This window comes from Arachis ipaensis, chromosome B07 (genome assembly GCF_000816755.2).
Source record: "Arachis ipaensis cultivar K30076 chromosome B07, Araip1.1, whole genome shotgun sequence".
Taxonomy (NCBI): domain Eukaryota; kingdom Viridiplantae; phylum Streptophyta; class Magnoliopsida; order Fabales; family Fabaceae; genus Arachis; species Arachis ipaensis.
The window spans coordinates 60,985,256-60,996,545 of NC_029791.2; the positions used below are offsets into that span (position 1 = coordinate 60,985,256).

General features: G+C 34.9%; 1 protein-coding gene and 1 long non-coding RNA gene across 2 annotated transcripts; both read right to left on the bottom strand.

Moving 5' to 3' along the window:
* Positions 6,622-7,167, bottom strand: LOC110264628. The gene is made up of 2 exons (XR_002350799.1): positions 7,110-7,167; positions 6,622-6,984 (listed from the first exon to the last, which is right to left on the bottom strand). It is a non-coding gene; the product is annotated as an uncharacterized LOC110264628 (long non-coding RNA).
* LOC110265075 lies at positions 7,183-9,322 on the bottom strand. Its single transcript, XM_021107831.1, has 11 exons — positions 9,091-9,322; positions 8,916-9,012; positions 8,737-8,802; positions 8,630-8,655; positions 8,496-8,580; positions 8,390-8,405; positions 8,147-8,301; positions 7,910-8,039; positions 7,604-7,792; positions 7,313-7,483; positions 7,183-7,194 (listed from the first exon to the last, which is right to left on the bottom strand). Exons 1-11 carry the CDS (start codon positions 9,320-9,322, stop codon positions 7,183-7,185), a joined length of 1,179 nt encoding a protein of 392 aa, XP_020963490.1.

The window sequence follows — 11,290 nt, forward strand, 5'->3', positions numbered from 1 at the left end:
GCCAATAGGTGTCTTGTAGGCCGTTCGATAGGCCCATAGTGCATCGGGGAGTTTGATGCTCCAATCTTTCCTATTCGGCTTTACTGTCGCCTTTTGTGTGTTCGAGGCGACTTAAATGGTCCGCCACTAGGTTTTGGGCACCGCTCCTATCTTTGATTTCCAAATCAAATTCTTGTAATAAGAGTACCCAACGAATTAATCTCGGTTTGGATCCCTTTTTTGCCAACAAGTACTTTAGTGCCGCGTGATCCGAGTACACTACTACCTTGGAACCAAGAAGATAGGCTCGGAACTTGTCCAAGGCAAAAACAATAGCTAGAAGTTCCTTTTCGGTAGTGGTGTAGTTGGATTGGGCTCCGTCTAATGTTTTGGAAACATAAGCTATGACATAGGGAATCTTACCTTCGCGTTGTGCTAACGCGGCTCCTATCGCATAATTCGAAGCATCACACATGATTTCAAATGGTTGAGCCCAATTCGGTCCTCGCACAATAGGAGCTTGTGTCAATGCCACTTTAAGTTTGTCATATGCTTCCATACATTCGGTTCTCAAGAAGGGCCTTCCAAGTAGGATAGAGGATGCTCTCTCGGTTTCGCTTGACGGCATTTCAAGGACATAGAAGTCAATCGGAAACACCAACCCCTTTATATTCACCAATACATCTTCCGCAACACGCGCTACGGTTATTATGCTTTTATCCGCTAGGACAAATCTTGCCGTCGACCTTTTTAGTGGGGGCAAGTTCAATACCCGATAAACGGAGAGCGGCAAGATGCTAACACATGCTCCGAGGTCACACATACAATCTCTAAATTGAACTCCATTGACGGTGCAAGTGACCATACAAGGGCCCGGGTCATCACACTTCTCCAGTAATGTTCCCATCAAAGCGGAAATAGAACTCCCCAATGGGATGGTTTCCAATTCAAGAATTCTATCCTTGTTTATGCATAAATCTTTGAGGAATTTAGCATATCTAGGAACTTGATGGATGGCATCAAAGAGGGGGATGGTTACCTCAACTTTCTTGAACATTTCTACCATTTTGGGGTCGAGTTCTATGCGCTTTTTTGCTTTCTTTGCAAGTGTTGGAAATGGAAGTGGTTGAGCAATTTCTTCTTCCAAGGTTCTTTTGGCCTTGGTTGTCTCCCTTGTTGGTTGGGTTTCATCTTCAACTGTGGCTTGTGGTGTCTCCTCTTCCACTACCTCTTCTATATCTATTCTCTCTTCCCCTTGGGTGGTTGTGATAGGACTTGGGTCCTTTGCTTCCTTCTCTTTTAGTTGTGTACCAGATCTAAGGGTGATGGCATTGATGCCCCCTTTTGGATTTGGTTGAGGTTGAGAGGGAATGGCACTTTGGATTGGGGGTTGAGGAGTGGGGGTCGATGGTGTGTCCATACGTGCAAGAAGAGCTTGTAATGTAGAGGTGAGGCCGGTAAGGCCGGAAGCAAGTGTGTTTTGTAATTCCTTTTGGCCTTGGATAATGGTCCGGAGTGTTTCGTCTTGGTTGGAGGGGGTGGTTGCATATGTGAGTTGAGGAGCTTGTGATTGATTGGGTGGTGGTCTTTGATGTGGTGGTTGATATGCTTGGTAGTTTCTTTGTGGGTTTTGTTGATTGTATGGTTGATTTTGTAAGTTGTATGGTCGGTTTTGTGAGAAATTTTGCGAGTTGTTATTCCATCTTTGACCTCCTCCATTGTTGTTGTTATCCCTATTCCCTTGTTGATGATTGTCTTTCCAATTTTGATTATTGTGTCCACTTCCTTGGTTCGCTTCCTTGATAGTGACTCTCCTTGGAGCATCCATGGTATTAGTACCTAAAACAAAAGAAGAGTTGTTAGTGAGATTGGTGGGAGTATGATTAATGCCTTCTTTGAGTGACGGTTCAATGTTCACTTGTAGTAAGGTGGTTGAGGTGGTTAGCACAAGATAAACCCTCAAGTTGGGGTTTGTCAGCGCCTCATCCCATATTATTAGAGAAGCACAACAGATGAGTTCTGCTTGTTGACTATCCTTCTTAATACTACAAACAGATTCCTCATTCAGCTCAATGGGGATGTAAAACAATGAGTGCGCAGTCCTCCCATTAGGGAGCAATAAAGATGCAATACCACTAGAAGCAACATTTAAAACAATTCTCTGTTCTGATCGAAGACGGGAAGACAACAATCTCCACAGAAATGTTTTTCCAGTTCCACCAAATCCATACACAAAAAAGAATTATTTGCAACTGTATCAATTATTCTTTCATAGATCAGTTTTTGCTCATCTGTCAATTTGTCCAAATTTACATCATGTTCCTCCCGAAGTTGATCTACATCATAATTCATCTCATTCATAATCATAGAATTTGAAAAATGGGAAACCAAATCCTGATTAGGAAAAGGCATTTGGGAAAAATCTTTCAAGCTTCTGTGATTCATTTGCAATAATTTTTTAACTTTAATCAAACAAAGAACTTCAAGTTCCTCTTCTGTCATCACGAGCTCTACGCTGTAAGTGAAGAAAAAAAAGGCACATGAATTACAAATAAAAGGTAAACTTATCATGATATAACCATCTACAAATAAACTTACTCAATAATAATAAATAGAATAGTACTTTGAAAAAATACCTTGCAATTGCAACTCCCGTCTTCTATAATATAAAATGTCATCAGCTAACAATCTCCAAGTGTCTCTCCAAACCAACTCAGGTTTGTTCATTGAATTAGATGCTAACAGTGTAAAAAACAACTGACGCAACTGAAAACCAAATGACAATTATGCAGTTTCTTTAATAGCATCAATGAACTCCTGATCATTACTCAATAAACCAAGAGCATTGCACGCAGCCTTGAAAAGAATCATATACAACACCATCAACAGTGTGGGTGCTTTCAAAACTTTTACAACCCCTCTGAACATTCAGTAGCAAACACAGATAAAATATCTCACCCGAACCAACATGGATAAAAGTTAGCCTTCCAATTGAGAACCCTCTCTGCCTTGGAACCCATTCTTGAGAATCACGCAAGTAAATAGAATGGTTTGGAAATTTAGAATATAATAATTGATTACCATGCGGGAACTTAAGATTAGCTCGCATCCACGCAGTAAACATTGTATCCTTATACTTGTTCTTCTCAAACAATTTCAAGAATCTTATCATGATCAGTGAATAATAGATTCTGCTTTCCAGGCAAATGGAATATCAACCGCTGAACAGATGGCCACTTATGATGAATATCAAATGCAAATAGTCTCCAAGCAGATTCACAAGGCGCTAGATAGCGACAATCATAGAATTGCTTAATCTCATCAACATCTTGACCACCGTGTTCCTGAGTTTTTACATTTCTAATTGACGCAGTGACGTGGTCTAGCCCCTTGTTTATATATTTAAACAAATACTTAATGACATTTGACTTGTTACAAAACTCCAAATTGATATGAGCTCGATATTTCATAAGGATCACAGGATTATAAGGAACAACAAATTGATTATCCACATCCACACCTTTTATTTTATAAGTAATCCCCATATTTCGCCTTCTATATATTGGATAACCATCTTTATCAAAACCTGTCGCGTCAACAAATTTCTTGAGATAGAATTTAGAACAGCCACCATTTCTCATGCAAGGAGAAGAAGGTCTTAATTTACCACAAGGACCATGAATCATATATTTGGTAACAACACTATACAACTTTGGAAATCTAACTGGATCCGATAACTCAGCTGATATAACCTCATCCATGATTTAAGTTGTTTGTAACCTACCCACATTTTGAAGCCAAACCAAAATATGTGCATGTGGCAAACCCCTTTTTTGAAATTCAATTGTATACATCCCTAAACAAAAGAAAAATTTAATTTTGCATATATAACTCATTATTAAATAAGCAGAAATAACCACATAAAACTTACCCGCATTCACAGGTCCAAAGAAGACTGCATCCTTCAAATCAGTCATCAAAGATTGAATTTTCAACTCAAACAACCTGCATGCAAGATCAAGTCGATCAGATATAGCAATATGAGACTGTTCAGTGTATCTTTGAAACTCCAGCCAACTCGGGTTGCAAGTTATAGTAATAAATAAATCAGGATAACCATATTGTTTGCAAATAAACATAGCATCTTGACAATTATTAAACATGTATCTTCTGCCCCCAGTAAAAGAAGACGGTAACACAATCCTGGTTCCAATGGAACACGCATCAACATCTCCTCGTTCCATGGCTTCTTCAACCCCTTGCAAGATATGAGATCTTATATTCTTCTGGTCAAATCTAATATACATAAGACGCTGTGATTCAACCATACTAAACGAATCAACAATAAATTTTTGAAATAACCTTCTAGACTTGAGTATCATCCCAAACTCATTTTCTCGTTCTTGGATTCGAAAAAAAAACAAATTTCCGTAGAGAAACTCTTTGTCTTTTTGGTATATTTCTCTACTTCTAACCCAACGGTATGGTATATCTTCCTGGTATCCATCTTCACCATACGGGAATAGCAAAGGATATTACAACGGCCAGTACAATGTATGTGTCTCATGAATGCGTTTTAAGTCTTCATTCCTCCACTGAACAATAATATCATGTGCAGTATCCAATCCATCAAAATCCCCAACAATAAGACCAGCAATTTCAGAAACTGTTGGCTCATTATACACTCGAGGGTCTGCTGCTCGATGTCTAAACAAACGAATGGAAAAAACCTCAGTAGGACATTGCTGATAGAACTCTTTGGCCATTCAAGTAGATTTTGCAACTATATTATTCTCATTAAGCATCTTTAATAAATCTTCAATTAATATTGAATCCAAAGAACCCGTACGACTGCTAAAGCTACATATAAAAATAATTGTCAAGTACAAACATATAAAAACAAATGGAAAACAAATATGAAAATACAACAATTCGGATTTCATCAACCATACGCAAACCATACCAAAAACTCCTTCTCTATTTGCCAGCTCATTCTCAGTGTCAAAAATATACAACTGAGCAAATTTCGGTTGCTGCCCAGGCACGGAAAGTAAACTACCAATTCTATGGTAATTCTGGCCACAGAGAATAAATTGCGACGGACCTGATCCATTACTAAGAGACGTGTCAACCCTTCCACCAATAGAAGTAAAGCAAAACAAATTATTATATGCCTAAATATTCTTAAAAAAATGTTTACTCCTTGGATCATTTCCACTCAGAAGCAAAACCAACAATTCAGGTGGCTCCTTCAACAATAGTAATTGCACTTTCCCTTTAAGGCAACACATTGAAAATACTGGTTGACTAACTTTAGATTCTCTGATAACATGTTCAGCATACCAAAAGCCCGCACCACACCATGTGTAAGTGTAATTACAATCACCATGGTCCAAGTATCCTATTTATAAAATAATGAACATCAATGTTCTATTATATGTTGAAGCAAAAAAAGTTTACCAATTAACACAGAGAAGAAAGAAAAAGTATTGGCATTATTTACTAAGACCAAACACAAACCTTTCGTCTCACTTAATGCAAACAATACATGGTCATTAATATCAACAAAGCTTGTGAATACATCATCGAAGATATTCATGCATAACACCTTCATCTAACAAAGAACATTTATGTAGTCATAAAAAAAATAGCTTAAAGAATAAAATAATATCAATACTCATTTATTATAAACAACTATTTATAAGAACATAGTGAAAATACTTGCTTACACATATGTATATACCTCCATTAGTATATATTGATCCAACACAAGTTAGCATACTCTGAGATAAAAAAAGGCGGTTGAGCTATATAAGAAAAATATAGAAAGAAAAAAAAATTTGTGAGATACCCTAGCTAAGTAATACATCATTTGTTAAATAAACAATAATTGACAAAAGAATCAACTAACCATTTCTTATTCCAAATGTCTTATCTTTTTTCCTCTTCATTGCCAATTTTCTTCTCTTTTTAGCATCTACAGATGATTCACTCATAGTTTTGTTTGGTAAAGAATGATAACACAAGGAACAATAACTAAATGGAATGTCCAAACCAAACAAAAAAAGAACAACCTTTGGTTTTATATGAAAGAAAAATAGACTACCCTAGTTGAATAGGACATTTTAGCAAGTAGACCTCTTTGCCTAATAACAATTATAGTCTACCAATTTTAATTAAAAAAAAATTCCTACTTTAGGAGCATGAGATGTGATGGATAAAAAGGAATGTACCTTTTTAATACCTAAGCTACATTAACCATTCTAGGCAAAATGCACCTATGAAATCCATCAAATAAAAGAAATAACCAAAAGATCACTTCCAACTTGTGATGGATAAAAAAGAATGAACTTTTTTAATACCTAAGCTACATTAACCATTCTAGGCAAAATGCAGCTAAAAAATCCATCAAACAAAAGAAATGGCCAAAAGATCACTTTCAACTTGTTCAATATAGATATATCAAGAAAGTACAAATCAATTCAACAACACATGAATATTCAGTCATCTAAATACCATAAAGCATTCACTTGGCAAATCCACATAAGTAAAGGAATAAACTAAATTGTGGAATGAGAGATTTTTATATCATAAAAGAGCTACTGCATTTTATTGAATTTCAAAGAAATAAGTACAAACATAAAGGGCTAAATAGCTAATTTGCCTAGTGGCTAATGATATAGTGTCCAAACCCTAGCACTTAATATATTACATGAGAAAGATGCCCAAAAAACAATCCAAACAACTTATACAAAACATGAAAACACACACGTATTCTCATCTACTACAATCCAATGCATCAAATGCTATTACATGGGCACAACCAAACTACCATGGGCAGCCACCTCAATTAACCCCCTGTCCAGAGGAGCCATCATTCCCCGAGCCACGAGACTCATCAGCTTCATCAAATTGCAGCCTCAAGGATCTTCTCAACCTCTTCAACGAAGGCTTCACATCTTTCTCAGCATCAAGAGAGCCTCGATTAAGGCCAACCACATACTCCTAGTGTAAAAAATTGCATGAAAATAGAAACCTAATTAGAGGGATAATTAATGAGTTCTAGTCAAAAGAACTTGATCATAAAATTAAGCAGCCTGTCCAAAAAAAAAAACTACACCACTACTCACCTCTTCACTTTCATCAACTTCATCACATGAATTTTTAGAATTATCCACTTCATTTAACTTATCCATGACAGCATCAATAGACTTTCTGTTGAGGAGAGGACACTATTAAATGACCCAACATATTAGGTTCAATTTAAACATAACTCAAAAAAGGGTGAAAAATAATATAGAAAAAATGATAGAAGAAACTGGAAGCATGGAACCTTAGCATCTTCATCAGTTCCCATGTCAACAACAGTTGATTCCTTTTGGGTACATTGAGGTGAACCAACAAAGAGTTTAGAGAAGCTGGAAGGAGTCAATCCCAAATTCGGTGATTTGGTAACCTTAGAAGGTTCCCCAAATGATCCTTCTCCTTTTGGTACAAACTCAGCCTTGAATAATATAAAGCTCATCCAATATAAGACATGAATAAAGGTTGAACAACCAAAAGATGAAAAATTTAAGAAAGATTTTATTAAAATGAAACAATAGGTTTGAATTTCGTTTTATACCTTTTCAGGACTCAAATCTGAACTAGAGAGCTCAGACATTCCAACTATTGCAGCATCATCACAAACACGCCTCACTGGATAAGTCCCTTTGAATTTATCCATCCCAACAGGCCTACAAAGGACCTTGAACAGCATAGTTTTTCCAACAATTTCTTGGAATATAGGAGGAGACTGTGTGCCAAACACAACCTACGAACAATATAAAACATACACAACAGAAAAAATGAATTGGTAGAAACCAAAGGATAAGAAAACTCTTTAATAATAAACTCAGCACAGAAAGAATATAACATTCGATTGACTTACATCAACATCCTTAACATGTTGTTCAAACAGTTGGGCACAAGTCTTATTCAGTAGGAAACTTGCCTCACGATCAAAGAGGACAAAAATAGAAACACCAGTGGAGTCCTCAACCAACACATTCACTCTAAACCTAGATTTTTTTAAGATGCACATAAATACTGGCCTAAGAATAACAACTACGCATAAATAATTCACAATTTAACAAAGCACAAAGGAAGCATTGTAAAATATTTATACCTAGGAGTCACATTTATAACATGGATGTTGCAAAATTGACAAAAATAAATCCTAGATTCTGCCTGAACACCTCTGCCACACACACAAGAAGAGTACCACCAAATACCATCCTCAACTATTTCAGCTATCTTTGCTAGTACAACAAAAGTTCCAGCCTAAAAATATAAGACCATGTCTATAAATGTTAAGACATTATAACTAAAGATAGTTGCAATACAAACTAATGGGTTGGGATGCACTAACTCCATATGGAATAGAACTGTTAACAAATATAGCACCAACTTAAATAAGTAAAAAATGATAGCAACAACAACAAAAAACACTACAGAAACTACATGTACAGATATACCTTTTCTGAAAAGCTGCCACCTCGGGGATGTCAAGATTAAATCCAAGCTTTGATGCAAACATAACATTTTGAAGTCCAACTCTACCTGAAAATAAAAAATAGATACATTGGTTACAGGAATATAGTGGTAAAACCAAGTGAACTTGGATAACTGACACACCTAAAATGAAATTTACATGATATAACCCCTAAAAACCTTAACTTTGGCAAGTTGTAAAACCACTCTGGCTATTCAGGATACCCAGAAGACAGAAATCGATTAAGTTCATCAACATATTCACCAAATAAGGCACACCGAATCCTATAACTGAAAACAACCAACAAAATCACCTACACTATTAGAAACATGACTACATAAACACACTGAAAACAAAAAAGAATCTCAATAAGAGAAAGAGGTAGAAATTAAAGAAAGCTAACTCATTTTCAGCAAGTTCCATCACAGCCATCTTCATCTTCTTTCCATCTTTATCATATTCTTTCTCTTCCGACACAGAGACCAACAGACCTACCACATCTGAAATAAATATGAAAAAAAACTATTAGGAAATAATGACAACAAAGCAACATTCTACAAATCACAAAGAAATAAGACTGCAATCATTCCAAACAAAAAGTAGGAGCAAATAGCACAACATAACAACTAAGAAATCGGAATCCTCTTTGGTTTCCAAAAGTTCAGTGAATGGAGAGATTGTAAGAGCAGATTTTGGAATAAAATCGCAGATAGCATCCCTGACAGTGGTCCTGAATTGGAAAATCAACTTAAACTGATGCCTAGTGGCCCTATAAGATCCTTGGTTTGGCACAACAGAGAAGAGCTTCATGACATATACTCGACCCTCAGAAGTTGTTTGAACCTGTAAATCATAGTCTTCTGAACAGTAGCTTGTATCTTGCACCCCTACCAATCAACATAAATTATACTAAAAATATGATAAATGACAAATCGAATAAAGAGAAAAAAAAATTAAATGAAACAAAATTTCAGACCTCGATATAAAAAAGGTATGGAGAAACACATCTAAATACAAAAAATAAATAGCCAAAAATTTTTAATAGATTTAGACCACTATAACTCACAGATTCATCAACCAAAATCATCTCCATGGAATTTGGGACAAGCTGACCAGTGAAAGTAGGAACAGTCCAAAGCCTAATCACCCTAACTTTGAGGTTCTATGTTTCCTTCTTAGGATTAATCTTATTAACCATATCCATGGCAGTTGTCATATTGAAATGCAATTAAAGGGGTGAAAGAGAAAATAGATTTCAGTCAATAAAACAGCAACTTAGAAACACATACAACAGCAACATGAATGTGAGAAAAATTTTCCATGATCAATGGGTTCTGCCTTTATTTATAAACACAAATCAATTGAGTAATTTGAATTTCGAAATCCATAGAACCCTTATTTTATGAGGGAAAAAAAGAAGCAAGATAGAGATTTGAAAGATATTGATATTGATTGACCTTAGATATCAATCGAAAGATATTTGCAGGCCCCACTAAATAATCCTATATATAGGTCCTAAGTTAACAACAATTGATACACAAATAAGGTGTATAAATGGTAAGCTATATTAATCCTAAGTTATCTTCTATATAAATTGTAAGTTAATAGGAAGAGAGATGATGGGATGAGAAGAGGATGAGAGAGATGAGACAGATAACAAAGACAACATGAGGTAACACCTAGAGAAAAGCAAGAACTAAAAATAAAAAGAAAACCTATGCATAGATTTAGGTGTGGTAAACTTAGATGAGGACACCTTTAGTAGAGACATCATTATTTGATTAGGCTTCCTATATAATTATATTTCCAATGGAAAATATATCATATTCCCAATAAAGATACACACAAGATAATTATCTATCAATGTAATTAAATAGCAAAAAACAAAGTGGCCATCAATAAAGTTCAAAAATTTGCTCAAAAGAAAAAAAATATATACAATCAAGGAATGAAGATATAAACAAAAGAGAGTAACAAATAAGAATACCTTTTTTACTAATTTTATTTAAAAAAATAAGAGAACAAAATCAAACACTCAAACTTTTCAGAAAAAGTTTCAACATAAGCTCGATAGCTAAATAGAAAATAAAAATTTAATTTAAGTAAACATATGCAAAGAGAAATATCTATTAACTTCATCAAGCAGCTCGTTTTTCCTAGCAAACGGACCCTTGATAGTTCAAGATGAAGGATACAAAATAAAAAAAAAGTATTTTAAATAGCTTACCAATAAAAATCAATTGGTGTACACTTGTACATAAATAATGCCCAGGTAATTTTGACTTTCAACAGAGAAAAAAAAAGGCACAAATGTAAATTTGACACTCAATTTGGTTGTGAAACTAAAATAAATTTATGGTTTTCTATGAAAGTAAAACTAAAATAAATACCACAAGTGATTTAATATCACAAATGAAACTAAAATAAAATTTGATGAGTATCTCCAAAATAAAAAACAAAGCAAATAAAAACATAAAAAAGAGAGAAACAGACAGAGAACAAAACAAAGAATAGTAACAAAACTTCTAAACAACTTTTAAAAATACAACTCAATAAATCAAGAACCTGAGATTGGTCTCTATAAAGTGGGATAAAATATTTCTCACAGAAATTAGAGAAACTTAAGGAGATAATGTGAACCAGCTCAATTTACATAGCATTTTCAACTATTCACCATAGTTTCTTTATGAAAGTAAGGGGATAAAAATGTATCACTCATAAAAAAATAAAACAAAATATACCAACAGATTTTCCTAAGAAAAATATTGTAATTATTTT